The sequence below is a fragment of the Barbus barbus genome (genome assembly GCF_936440315.1).
Source record: "Barbus barbus genome assembly, chromosome: 7".
NCBI classification, from domain to species: domain Eukaryota; kingdom Metazoa; phylum Chordata; class Actinopteri; order Cypriniformes; family Cyprinidae; genus Barbus; species Barbus barbus.
The window spans coordinates 6,422,965-6,437,386 of NC_136735.1; the positions used below are offsets into that span (position 1 = coordinate 6,422,965).

The 14,422-nt window shown below is 41.5% G+C and overlaps 1 protein-coding gene across 6 annotated transcripts in view; it reads right to left on the reverse strand.

The window, feature by feature from the left end:
• The window catches only part of inpp4b (inositol polyphosphate-4-phosphatase type II B), a 163,354-nt gene that overhangs the window by 63,013 nt on the left and 85,919 nt on the right, over positions 1-14,422 (reverse strand). For all 6 annotated transcript variants that reach the window (XM_079421363.1, XM_079421359.1, XM_079421361.1 and 3 more), the window contains one exon: positions 14,015-14,145. In XM_079421363.1, coding sequence (XP_079277489.1) covers positions 14,015-14,145 — 131 coding nt within the window. The remainder of the gene's footprint in view (positions 1-14,014; positions 14,146-14,422) is intronic.

Below are 14,422 nucleotides of genomic sequence, written 5' to 3' on the forward strand. Positions count from 1 at the left end.
ATCCTGAGCCAAGCCGGTCCCGCAACACATTCCTATGTCCAATTTCTCGCCCACTTCAAAGAAGTGTTTAGCAGCTCACCGGGGGACTCATCGGTAGGCGAACAATTATTTAAGTTACGTCAAGGCTCATCGACTATCCATCAACACGCTCTGAAGTTCCGCACCCTGGCAGCCACGAGCGGTTGGAATGAGCCTGCACTACTTACTGCCTTCCGACAAGGCTTAAACCCCCGGTTGAAGTTACATCTCGCTGCTTATGATGATACTTATGGGCTCGAGAAGTTTATACAGCTCGCCATCCGCTGCTCGAACCGTATGAAGGCATGTCTTTCTGATACTCCCTCACCATCTGCCATTGCTACTCCTCCAACTTCCCAGCCAGAGGCCAGACCCTCACCGGAACCCATGCAGACAGACATGTTTCGCTTGTCCCCCTCAGAACGACAAAGAAGAATCGCTAACAACCTGTGTCTGTACTGTGGTGACCCAAACCACCGAATCTCATCATGCCCACAACGTCCTACTCGACTTGCGGTGAGTGGCATCCAACCTACCTTTCCCAAGATGAACCCTTTAACTTCCAATGCACATCTGATAATAGACTCTACTCCACTCCCAGTTACCATCCTCCTCGACTCCGGCTCGGCCGGGAACTTCATCTCCGGCGATCTCTGTCGAAGGCTCGACCTCCCGATCGCCGCGACAAAGACCACTTACCAGATCCAGTCCATAACCGGTATGCCACTCACTCCCAATCTTGTTGAGAATTGTGTTGGACCGTTGCAGCTTCGCGTAGGGCAACTCCATCAAGAATTCATTCACCTGTTGGTACTGGAAGAGGCAACTGTTGATGTCATCTTGGGTCTGCCCTGGCTGGTGAAACACAATCCAATATTATCCTGGAAGTCTGGCGAGGTGCTAAAGTGGGGTTCGTCCTGTTTCCCTCAATGTTTCCCGTACTTACCTCGACCTACTCATTGGGCAACCGTTTCACTTCCCCTACATGCCACCACTATCGAGAGTCCTGTGGATCAAAGATCCGTGGATATCCCTTCTGAGTATTCTTCTTACAGTGACGTTTTCTGCCCCCAGCGAGCTGCCAGACTTCCACCGCATCGGCCATGGGACTGTGCGATTGACCTGGTTCCGGGTGAGCCTGTACCACGAGGAAAGATCTATCCCCTCTCACTACCTGAACAGAAGGCCATGGAGGAGTACATCGAGGAAGCCCTCCATCAAGGCTATATTGTACCGTCCACGTCCCCTGCTGCTTCCAGCTTTTTCTTTGTGGCAAAGAAGGATGGAGGTCTACGTCCGTGTATCGATTACCGTAAGCTCAACCAGATAACTGTCAAATTTCGCTATCCCCTTCCTCTTGTCCCAGCAGCCTTGGAACAACTCCGCGGTGCCACCATCTTCACCAAACTGGACCTCCGCAGCGCGTATAACCTCATTCGCATCAGGGAAGGGGATGAATGGAAAACCGCTTTTGTGACCCCTACTGGCCACTACGAATATCGGGTCATGCCCTATGGCCTCGTCAACGCCCCTTCCGTTTTCCAGGGGTTCATGCATGAGGTGCTCCGGGAGTTCCTTCCCCGGTTTGTGTTGGTCTACATTGATGACATCTTAATCTACTCCCGGAGCCTGGCCGAACATCGCCAACACGTTGCGGAGGTCCTCCAGCAATTACGAAAGTTCCAGTTATATCTGAAGGCCGAAAAATGTCAATTCCATCAAACAACCGTTCATTTCCTGGGGTACATCATCAGTCATGGTGGCATTCGCATGGACAAGGGGAAGGTGGAAGCCATCACCTCTTGGCCCCAACCCACTACCATCAAGGAACTACAGAGATTTTTAGGATTTTCTAACTTTTATCGTCGCTTTATTAGTAACTACAGCACCATAACCAGTCCCCTCACTGACCTCCTGAAGGGAGGAAAGAAATCTCTCCATTGGGGCCAAGATGCGACCGACGCCTTCAACCGCCTTAAGGAAGCCTTTACGACCGCACCACTCCTAGTCCATCCCGAACCCAATTTACCCTTCACCGTAGAGGTGGATGCCTCTACTACCGGAGTGGGTGCGGTTCTCTCACAGCAGCAGGGGACCCCTCCGAAACTCCATCCATGTGCCTTCTTTTCTAAAAAACTCAGCCCGGCGGAGAGGAACTACGACATCGGAAACCGTGAGTTGCTAGCTATCAAGCTAGCGTTAGAAGAATGGAGACACTGGTTGGAGGGAGCCAACCACCCCTTCCTAGTCTTAACAGATCACAAAAATCTAGAGTACTTACGAGACGCCAAGAGGCTCAATCCTCGTCAAGCGCGGTGGGCGCTGTTCTTCACTAGATTTGATTTCAAAATTTCATACCGTCCAGGTCCTCGTAACATCAAGGCTGATGCCCTGTCCCGGGTTCACTCTCAAGAAGAGGTCTCCGATGAGCCCGAGGGGATCCTCCCTACCAACATTATTGCCAGCCCCATTGTATGGACCTCTCCTCCAGTTGTCTCCGATCCTCCTCCGGCCAATCCGCCGGGCTGTCCCCCGAATCGCCAGTATGTACCCCAGACTCAACGCACGCCTCTCATCCACTCCTCGCATACATCCATTGGTACAGGCCACCCAGGGGCCAACGCTACTCTCTCGCTGCTAAGCGATCGCTTCTGGTGGCCAAACATGGCAAGGGATGTGAGGAGGTTCGTTCAGGGCTGTCCCGACTGCGCGATATCCAAGAGCTCACGTCATCTCCCTGCTGGCAAACTGGTACCACTACCCATTCCCAATCGTCCATGGTCACACCTAGGAGTAGACTTCATTACTGATTTACCACTCTCAGATAAGAATACCTGCATTTTCGTCATCATTGATCGCTTCTCCAAATTCTGTAGACTCCTTCCTCTCCCTGGACTACCCACCGCTATACAAACTGCCGAGTTACTCTTCAACCACGTCTTCCGCTACTTTGGAATCCCGGAGGACATCGTCTCCGACAGAGGACCACAGTTCATATCACGGGTATGGAAAGCATTCCTCTCTCTCCTAGGTGTGACCGTCAGTTTGACCTCTGGATACCATCCTCAATCCAACGGGCAGACTGAACGCAAAATCCAGGAAATAGGGAGATTCCTGAGAACCTTCTGTCACGGCCGCCAGAACTCCTGGAGCCAGTTCCTAGGCTGGGCCGAGTACGCTCAAAACTCCCTTCGGCAAGGCGCCACTGGTCTCACTCCCTTCCAGTGCGTACTCGGTTACCAGCCTCCCCTATTCCCATGGTCAGGAGAACCATCTGACGTACCCTCGGTAGATCACTGGTTCCGGGAGAGCGAGGGAGTCTGGGACTCGGCTCATCACCATCTTCAGCAGGCAGTGCGCAGGCAAAAGATCTCCGCCGATGCTCGTCGCTCGACCCCACCTGATTATCATCCAGGACAAAAGGTTTGGCTCTCCACACGGGACGTCAGGCTGCGCCTGCCTTGCCGCAAGCTTAGTCCCAGATTTGTTGGCCCCTTTACCATTCTGGAACAGGTCAATCCGGTAACCTTCAAACTACAACTACCTGCACACTACAAGATCCACCCCACATTCCACGTCTCACTCCTCAAGCCGTATTTTCCTTCTGTCTCCCCAGAGCCTGGTCCGGTCGAGGAACCCCCTCTCCCTCTCATCATTGACGACGGTGCTATCTATAAAGTCCAGGAGATTTTGGATTCCCGGCGTCGGGGTGGTCAACTCGAATATCTAGTCGACTGGGAGGGGTACGGCCCAGAGGAACGCGCTTGGGTTCCCAGGGATGATATACTTGACCCGGATCTATTAAGTGAATTTCATTCCAACCATCCTGATCGCCCTGCTCCTCGAGGACGAGGTAGACCACCACGACGCCGGGGTCGGCCCTCAGGAGCGGGCCGTGGAGAGGGGGGTACTGTCAGAGAACGACCAGGCTTTCCTCTCAACCAATTGCCACGATCCACGTCACCAGAGTTCTAATCACCCGCACCTGCACCTCATCAGCGAACAATCACCACACACTTAAAAGCACTCTCCTCAATCACAACAGTGTCCGATCTTGTTGTAACATACAAGGACCGACGCTCTCAAGACTCATAGCTGAGTATACTACCTGACGATACTTACCTGTTGAAACTTACCTCTTGTTCTGCTCCTCTTCATCTTCCCCATCCGCAGATCCAGACGCTCGACGACGGACACTGTTGTGGTTACCACTCACTGGACACGTATCACGGCACACAGAGCACTCCCCTGCACGCTGGAGGTTCCCGCTGTCATCATCCCTGTCAAAGACACAGTGACTGAGTTTATCCCGGCTCACGGGTCTCCTGTAACTCCATTGACTTCTACTCATCTCAAGAATACCAACCCCTCAGTTCTTCCGATTCCAGATTCACTATTAAACACCTTTGTTCTTTCACTAACCTGCTGTGTCTGACAAGTTCATTACAGCCATCTGCTTCTATTGAATTACAGCCGCATGCAAATACACCCCTTTACTGTTATTCTGACTCATATGTGTTGGTCGCGATGCATTATAGCGGTGCGTTTGAATGCATTCGAGTACAAAGCCACGACTTGATCGAATGAATGCCACGTCGATCAGACTAAATTCATAAAAAGAAGGCAATTAAACATCAATTGAAGGCGAGAGCCAAAACAAAAAGCCTGCGTGCAAGGCCTTTCATTTGAACGTGTGAAGGTAGCGGCTTTCATACAGGCCTAATAAAGGATAAAAGAAATCGTGGATGACCTTGAGTGACTGGAGCTGTAGTAATGACCGCTCAGAGATGCTTAAAAACACCGCAATCTGATTACAAATACCGCTCTCCCAAATACCAGCTCATTTATTCTTAAATCCACTAAGCACAGGGTTTTGCTCAAATTAAGCACCACCTGCTTCGTACAAAAACAACCCAATTAAAATCTTCAGAAACGGATACTGTAAGCCCCTATGGTGAAGCAAATATCGCCCGGCGACACACGGCAGGCTTTTGATCGCTTCAGTGTAATATATGCAAATATAGCCAACAAAGACTCTTTGAAACATTATCAGCGCTCCTAAGAACTTCCAAAATGAACAAATTATCTGACCAGTTGTGTTGTGAGCAGACAAAGAAATTAGAGGAAAAAAAACTAACAATAAATAAATAAATGAAACGCCAAATAACACTGGGTTCATAAAATAAAAGCTATAAAAATTAATATTTCATTTGCATGTTTTTTTTAATGATAACTAAGTATAATTCCCTGAAAATTCTAATTATTATTATTAATGGTAATTTCCACGCACGAACAATAAATAAATAAAAGCAAAACGTTATATTATTCTCAATGGTCATTCTCAGTCACTAACAACAATGGTCATGTATTACTTGTCATACATTTTTTTCATATTACAAAAAAATATTAAAATGTTTGTACTGTAAGTACAACAAAACTATTATGAATTAATACTTTTCATTCATTTTTAAAATGTAAACAATAAACAATTATTTTAAACAAATATAATTTGAGGGGAAGCTGAAAATGAAAATAATGTCATAATCAAGTAAAAATAATTGGTAGTCTTAAAATAGGCTTAATTTGATAGGTTTCCATTGCATGATGAATGAAAGATTTTTTCTCCCATGAAATATGACAAGGAATTCACTCGTATAGTGTGTGTGTACTCTTTAGAAAGAGAGTGAAGAGCTGTGATAATTACAGCAGATCAGACTCAAAGGCTCTGATCGCATCAATGAAAGACTGTACAGCTCACCAAACATCACAATACACCACTGCTTCTGCTTACACAGCTCAATATCATTCAAATATAGATCAGACCTGCCAATGCCTCCACAAAACACCCTTTTATTTACAACCAAACATACTGATAAAGTGGAAAGTGAAGAAATCCACACTGAAACATGACCTTTGCCCAAACATTTTATCATTGCTGTATGTTTGACCCTTGTTAAGCTGAAAAAGTACATGCTAAAACATTTAACAAGGCATAAATTCACTACACGTCCACAGCATCATGTCAGGTGGGTAGAAACCGCACTCATGGGCACAGAAAAACATTGGCATTAAAGAAATACTGCATCAACCCAAATTTCAGTGCTTTATATTGTTAGATTTGGTGTAAATTTTAATAAAAGTTTAATGCAGTCACTCTAATTAAGATCTGTAAGCACTGCTCTGAAAAACAAAATAAAACAAAGCAAAGCAAAGCAAAGCAAAACAAAGCAAAACAAAGCAAGGCAAAGCAAAACAAAGCAAAACAAAGCAAAGCAAAGCAAATCAAAGCAAAGAAAAACAAAGCAAAGCAAAGCAAGGCAAAGCAAGGCAAAGCAAAGCAAAGCAAAGCAAGGCAAAGCAAAGCAAAGCAAAGCAAAGCAAAGCAAAGCAAGGCAAAGCAAAGCAAAGCAAAGCAAAGCAAAGCAAAGCAAAGCAAAGCAAGGCAAAGCAAAGCAAAGCAAAGCAAGGCAAAGCAAAGCAAAGCAAGGCAAAGCAAAGCAAGGCAAAGCAAAGCAAAGCAAGGCAAGGCAAGGCAAAGCAAGGCAAGGCAAAGCAAAGCAAGGCAAAGCAAAGCAAAGCAAAGCAAAGCAAAGCAAAGCAAAGCAAGGCAAAGCAAAGCAAGGCAAAGCAAAGCAAGGCAAGGCAAGGCAAAGCAAGGCAAAGCAAAGCAAGGCAAAGCAAAGCAAAGCAAAGCAAGGCAAAGCAAAGCAAAACAATTATTAGACATGTATTCTAAAAATAAATAAATCAGGAATCGAATTAGTGTTTTCTATAATTTTGTGTAAATTTAAATACATGTTTCATGGAATCACCTTAATACAAATTTGGATAAATAGTGCTCTGATTCGTTAAAAAAAAAAAAAAAAAAAAAAAAAAAAAAAAATTTATTTAAAAAAATTAATTTTACAGGTATATATTTTGTGTTATGTTAAATTTTAATAACTGTTTAATGCAATCAACCTAATTTAGATGTCAGATTGTGAAAGTAAAATACGCTGCAAAATGCATACGTTGTAAAAAAAACTGTGTTTGATGTTGATTTTAACTACTTTAAATTAAGAGTAGTTTGTAGCCTGGAAAACTACATTTTCAAAGCAACCCACTTCATGTAAAACAAAACAGCTTTTATTAGGCCATTCATAAGTCGGGAGTTTTACTCTCATGTGTACGCGCATCATTTAAAACCTATTTAACAAAGCACCCCTCATACTCCGTGTAAAACTTTGTAACAAGTACAGAATGACTGCGAGCACATGTGGATAGAGCTGGTGTGGCAGCGCTGTCAGTCAGACAGATGTGCTCTCTCCTGGGACACGGGTTAATGGAGGCGGGCCGGCCAGGCGTGGTGGAGGAATTAGCCCCATCTCATACACCATCTGCCCACGCAGGTGCTGCCCAGGGAAACCCTGCAAAACTGACCAGCAGCACACTTGTTTCAGAAGTGACTAAAACCTTATTCTATACATCACACTAACAATATAACACAATACACTTATTTTTGTTGCATATTTAGTCCAAAAAGGATTTGTTTGTTTAAGTGCAAGTGTTAATGCCTGTTTATGAATAATCAACACACAGATAGCAGTTCATAACTATTTTACATTCAGTTCGAGTTGGTGTCTAATTTGGATGAATTTGTACTTTATGTTTTCGTACAGTTAGCTTTAAGGTTGGACCTTCATGCTCGCGTTTTGTTTTTTTAAATCATGCATTTATAATATGATTCACATAATATGAATTCACACAAAATTCATACTATGTGAATGCAGTTAGTGAAATACTTTACAAACAAAAGATACTTCATTTTATTTCATTATTGTCTCTTTGTTTTTGGAACCTGAGGAATGCAAATGACACAGTTATTATTATATAATAATTAAAAATGGATACAACTTTTAATTCTAATCAGTTAAGCTACATTAAGAGTTGATGAAGTTATATATTCAAATTGTGTCCAATTTTTCCAAATTTCAAGTGCAATATGGAAAACATCCTGTGGCAATGCATCCTCATCATGCATTATAAATTATGAATTACAAAAACATAGCAACATAAACAATGTGAACAGAAATACTATTTTAAAATACTGAGTAATTAGGGTTTGTGTTCATCATAAAAATACATCCATTTAAATTTGGGTTTAAAGATATATAAATAGTCTTCACTGTTTGTCACCTATCATAAAATTCATTTTGTCACAACTATCCATGACAATATGTGAAATGATGGGTAAAATATATAATATTTAAGATGCAGTAAATAACCCATAATGCCTTGGAATCAAATATAAAATAAGATGATGATTAAAAATGCCATGATGAATAAACGTACCAAGAAAGTTGCTCCTTGTGATTGAACTGCACTAATGTATTTATTTTTTGTCAAAGGTCAAAGGCAAGCCAAGATGGAGGATGAAGTTTGTATTTGAAATACAGTAAAATAGAGTAATTAAGACACAGTGCTTGTCAAGCTTGTAAGTAGTACAAGTTCTACCTTCCACTAATTAAACTTTATATAACTTTGCTATATTATTTAACTATTTCCATGTTAATTTATTCAGTGCAACACCTCTGCATAATACAAAATATCATTAGTAAACATAATAAGTAAATGCTTTATTGATTTGTGTGGATGCAGCATATGGTGAATAAGCTGAATACCTAAAAATATCCGGACTAAAGAACCAGTCTAGGCGAAAAGTGGTGGAAAAGAAATGCATCTACAAACTACCTTGAAAAAAGGTTTATGTCCGTTTGTTAGCTACGCAACACAAACACACTTTGTCTCTTTTCCGTAAGGAAGCCAGCAGTCTCATTATTTCTGTTCCTCTCTGACTGTTTTTCCCTCATAAGATCTCCTTCTCGGCTACAGAAGCTCATAATGATGAGAGTTCAGTGCGATCACGTCTCCAGTCAGAGATGAGTGTACTTGAGCAGGAGCATCAGGCACGTTTCCTGGCTTCCATTAAAAGCCTTTCTCAGAAATACCGAGGAAAAAGTCCCAGGCCCACCATAGAGCCTAGAAAGCACAACCGGCATGACGATACGCACTAAACGCACAGAAGCCCCTGACTGCTTCAGCTTTGCCGCGGTCTCTTGTGTCAAGCGTTTTCAGGGTTTTCCTCCCGTCACACTGGCACCAGAGTCCCAGGGCAACAGCAGCAGGAGTAGGTTGTGGTGTCTGCAGGCTCATACAGCACAGACTGTCTGTGGTTTTGCAGCGGTTCTGAGGAACAAATCAGCGTCTGAGGCTTAATAAAGTGTTTTCATGCTTACATGAGGCAGCTAAAGCCAACAAAGAACAAACAGTGCTGCTAAAAATGTCACTTATGGGAATTTTCTCACCCTGATGTTGTTAAAAAACTCTTTTGAGTTACTTTCTGCCATGCCACACAAAAGGAGATGTTTAGCAGAATGTCAAAACTGCTCTTTTCCCAAAAACAAAAGGATACGGTGTCCAGGGACAGTCGAAAAACACCATAAAAGTATTAAAATGGTCCACATGACTCTGTGCAACGTCTTCCGAAGTCACTAGACAGCTTTGAGTGAAAAAAAAAGTTTGTAACTGAGAACATTTCACCGTTCTTTAGCATTAATAACATCAAACCTACCATATGTGCCATTTTTAAATCTACACGCAAAAATGAATATATTTTTAAGGCTTTCGTTAGGAAGATTATCACATAAAGCTGTTAAATGACTTAAGAAGTTTTGGTTGCACTTCTGTTCAAAGGTTTGTTGCCGGTAAGATTGTATAAATGTTTTTGAAAGAAGCCTCTCAGGCTCACCAAGGCTGTATTTAAAGGATAAAAAATATGGTAAAATACAGTAATATTGTGAAATATTATTACAATGAAAAATATCAATTTTCTATTTTAATGTATTTTAAAATGTAATATATTCCTGTGATCAAAGCTGAATTTTCAGCATCATTACTCCAGTCTTCAGAGTCACATGTTCCTTCAGAAATCATTTTAATATACTGATTTGCTGCTCAAGAAACATTTCTGATTGTTACCAAAAATAGTAACATTTGTAACATTGTAAACGTCTAGTGTCACTTGTGATCAATTTAATGTATCCTTGCCGAATTAAAGTATTTTAAATATATATATATGTAATAATATTAAATATATGTAATAATTTTTAATGTATATATATATAGAAGAACATATATTTAAAAATTAAAAAAAATATTTTTTGAAAAAAAAAAGAAAAAAAGCAGAATGTACATTTGCAGTTACACGAGGGTGAGTAAATGCTGAAGAAAAGAAAAACTCCTTTAAAGAAAAGTCCAGGAAGTTTCCTCACTTATTTTAATTACCCTCAAATTATTTAGTGACTCATTGCAGTCTTTGCTTGGATTTGTCTTACTTTGCTGTCTGTAACGGGTGAGACCGTGGGTTTCTCCACCCCGGGCCGCACAATCCCGCTGGAGGACTGACAAACAACAGGATTATCTCCCAGTGCCTCTAATTCCACCGGCTGCAAACAATGCTAACACAAAATGATTAATTCATTAGTTAACACACTCTGAAGTACCCCGAGTCAGCCTTGTCTAATTAAAAATGAATTAAACGAAAGGGGAAAAAAAACACCACAGAGCTTGTGTTGTTGTTGTTTTTAGACCAGAGCCAAACGACTGCAATACCTGCCCTGAGGTGAAGAGGGCGGCAGAAGAATGGATCTGCCCTTTGGAGAAACGCCGGCTGAAACCAAACACTCTCTCGAACCACAAGTTGCCAACCTTGTGATAACATTAGATATCAATAATTAATACTCTGCAGTGGCACTGCAGTAAGTGGATTATGACAACATCCCAGAGGACAGGAGAACATACACAGACACGATGGGTCCAGCAATCGGCCAGTCCATTAATTCTGTTTTCTAGCATATTTTACAGGTTTCATTTTTTAAACAGGTTTCGGTTTTAAATTTTTATTTAGCTGCAGTGCTTTAAAGGAGGATGCATTTAGGGGATACTGAGGTTTTATACAGCTCCGGAGCGCTATTCGAGGCTTAGTGTATCCCATCATGTTTTGTAATAAATCGTGAAATTTTTCAGAGATCTTGCGAGAGGTCACGGAAACCTTTCTAATGCAAGTTAAATATTAATATAATAATTCAATATAATTACATATAATTTGGTAGAAAAACAAAGTGTTGCGCATTTTATTGGTGCAAAGACAAGTAGATTTATTTTGTACAACATTTGCAAGTGTGTTTCATCACTTAAATAGAAGCACCATAAATTAAATTGTGTCATTTTATAGGGACTACTGAACAGACATTTAGAAGTTGATTTTAAAATGCAAAGTATTTAAAATAAAAATAAAGCAATGTAAACACTTGCATTTTTACAACACTATAGGCCTAAGTGTGTCCCATCAGGTGATGGAAAGTTCTACACAGACTTGTGGTCTTCATCCTCACTTGGACACTTGGGCCAAACACAGGAAATACGTCATATACTGTACGTAAGTAATCAAGTGGTCAAGTGGACAAGGGGCAGATGACACACCATCCCACCTAAACCTGTTTTAGAGGAAATAAGTCCGCCTAGTGATTTCATGGGGTGTTAACATTAGCCGCTAAAGCTATCAAAACTCGACAAAATTCAAGACGATTACCAACAGATCAATTCCTGTGAAAGTTCCCGTTGTTTTGCAGAATATAATTGTGCATTAGTCATGCGAGAAAGATTGTATTTTTGAGTTGAACACACATGAATGCCAGCATAAAATGTTAATTAAGAATAAAAAAAATTTCTTTAAGGGATTAGTTTCCAAGTAAAAAAAAAAAAAAAAAAAAGATGGACGCAATATGCACCGTCTGTATTGATTTGAGAAATGAATGTTGACCAACAGAAAGCTGCTTGGTTTGCAAGTGTTTTCTGTGCGAGTAGCACTTTCTACATAGCTACACTGTTAACAAAAGACAACGGCCCTTTTTATCAGTGAAATTTCGCTAATATAAGAGCACCTTAACACAAAAACACACCTGATGCACATTCTTCACGTATCAGTTTGTAGAAATAGAATAAAAAAATATTACATCTTGCTCCAATGAAAGTGAACACTTTGCAATCACGACTTCTCTACTCACACATATGAGTCCTCAGCACCAACTGCTGGTTCGTCTGGCCGGTGGAGAACTGGCCCCCCAACTGAGCACTTCTGTCACAGATGGAGTTTTGGTCCCTTGCCGCTGTCACCTCTGGCTTGCTTAGTTGGGGACACTTTTCATTTGCAGTGATATCATTGCACAGATACTATTTAATCTGAACTGAGCTGGACGATGACATCACTGAATTCAATGATGAACTGCCTTTAACTGAAAATTGAGTGTTTACCATTGTCCTTTCGCATTACCGACACACAATTTTCCTATTTGATACTGTAAAGCTGCTTTGACACAATCTGTATTGTTAAAAGCGCTATATAAATAAAGGTGACTTGACTTGACATATACGAACTTCCCAGGAGGACTTGTCTTGAACGCAACATTAAGTTGTCTTTGAGGACTATGCTTTTTTGTATGATAAATTCAGCCTGTGTATTTAAAGACAGAAATAAATACGGTAATTAAAATGCAACCTAAAAATAACCGTTAAAGAATGTTGTGCATTAGTGTTAGTTTTTATTAGGTTGTCACAAAAACCTCCCTGCAATGTTCTGTGAACGTTAGTTTATGATTATAAAAAAAACTATACAATATTTATACAGCATTACAGAGCCTTTTAGGAGAATCAATCTAAAAATAACTGACTAGTTTGAATCTCCGCTGGGATAGAAACAAATTTGACATTGGTAAAACAAAAATGACACACTTCCCTTTAAGATTCGTTATAGAACAGAACTCCTGCACTGAAAACTCATTTTACGCTGGAACTCGTTTTAAGTTGTTTTTCTGAACAAGTTAGATTACAAAACCAAAAAAAAAAAAAAACACCCTGGTATCAAGGGAAAAAGGGAAGATGGGAGTGGCTGAGAGGGAGCAGGGCGTCTGCTACACGGCAAACAAGATTAGAAGCCGATGTAGCATCTGACCACTCATGGGCTGTCGAGAGGCAGAACAACCTGAGATCTTGCCGTCCCTCCTCTCCCTTCAGGGATGGACACGTCAACACCGCTCAGCTGGCAAAACACAAGCCAGCACAATTTCATCTCTGAATATAAGCCTCGGTAATGGGTCGATCGATCAGGCAGATCAGTTTTTTCATCCTGTCATGGCTGATTAGAAGGCCAAGATCATCAATGACTATTTTTGCTTGGAGTGAGGTGCGGCACGGCTGACAAATACTGGCATTCTGTGCTCCGTTTTATTTTTTCAACAACAATATGGATCATGCTAGAGCCAGGGCAAGATGATGGCATATACCGCATGACAGTAGCAATGTGTCAACTGGTAGAGACATATAACGCTTACATGGCCATCGCTATTGCAAAATGCACTGCGGCAATGTCTTTGTCATTTTGGCTAATGTGCTTTTGAACAGCAGCATAAAATCAGACTCTTTTATCCATTTTTCAGTCGATTCAAGTTTAGTCGGCTCACAAAAATCAGGCAATGCATGCAGTCGCCACACTACAGTACGTCTTGTTATTATTGAAAGCAACAAATATTTGTTTACTGTGAACAAGCTTTATACAGGCTAATGCAATAGAAGGCAGCTTTAAAAGCGAACGCTCTCTGTCTGCTTGTTCCTCTACAACGTGCAACCATGCAAATTTAACGTTGCATTGAATGTGACAGCTAACTGTGAGCTGTGTATTAAAATTTGATGAACCAAGAAATTCTGCACGAATGCAGCTGGACACAAAAAATCATGCTTTTACAAACTGCACTGCTGATCAATTGTGTGTGATGTGGCATGCAAATTGCAGAAACTGTTTGCACTGGATAAAGTCTCATGCATGCAAAATGAGAAAGGCTGCATATTATGTGCATGCGTGTGTGTAAGAGAGATCATGCTTCATTGCATCTGAAGCTTTTACCAGTAAGTTTCTCCAGCTCCACCAGCGTGTCCTGGTATTCTTTGATGATCTGGTCATAGCGAGAGATTACATCCTTCCGTAGGTTGTCCCAGTGTGGTGAAAGCTCTCCCAGATCTTTCAGCTCCTGTATCCTGTAGGAAACAACATAAATCAATCATCATGTTGGCTTGACTTACAGAATTCCCATGTCAGGCTTCGGAACAGGCCCAAATTCACATAGTCTATCATTGAGGGGGTGAAAACTTTCATACAATAACTGACATAGAGTATATAAGTTGCCATATCACTAGCAAAACCTAACAACTAGCCTGCAACACACTAAATAACCCTAACAACATGTTAAATTATGCTAAGAACATGCTAGCAACATAATAAAACATGTTAAACATGCTAACAACAGGCTAAAAC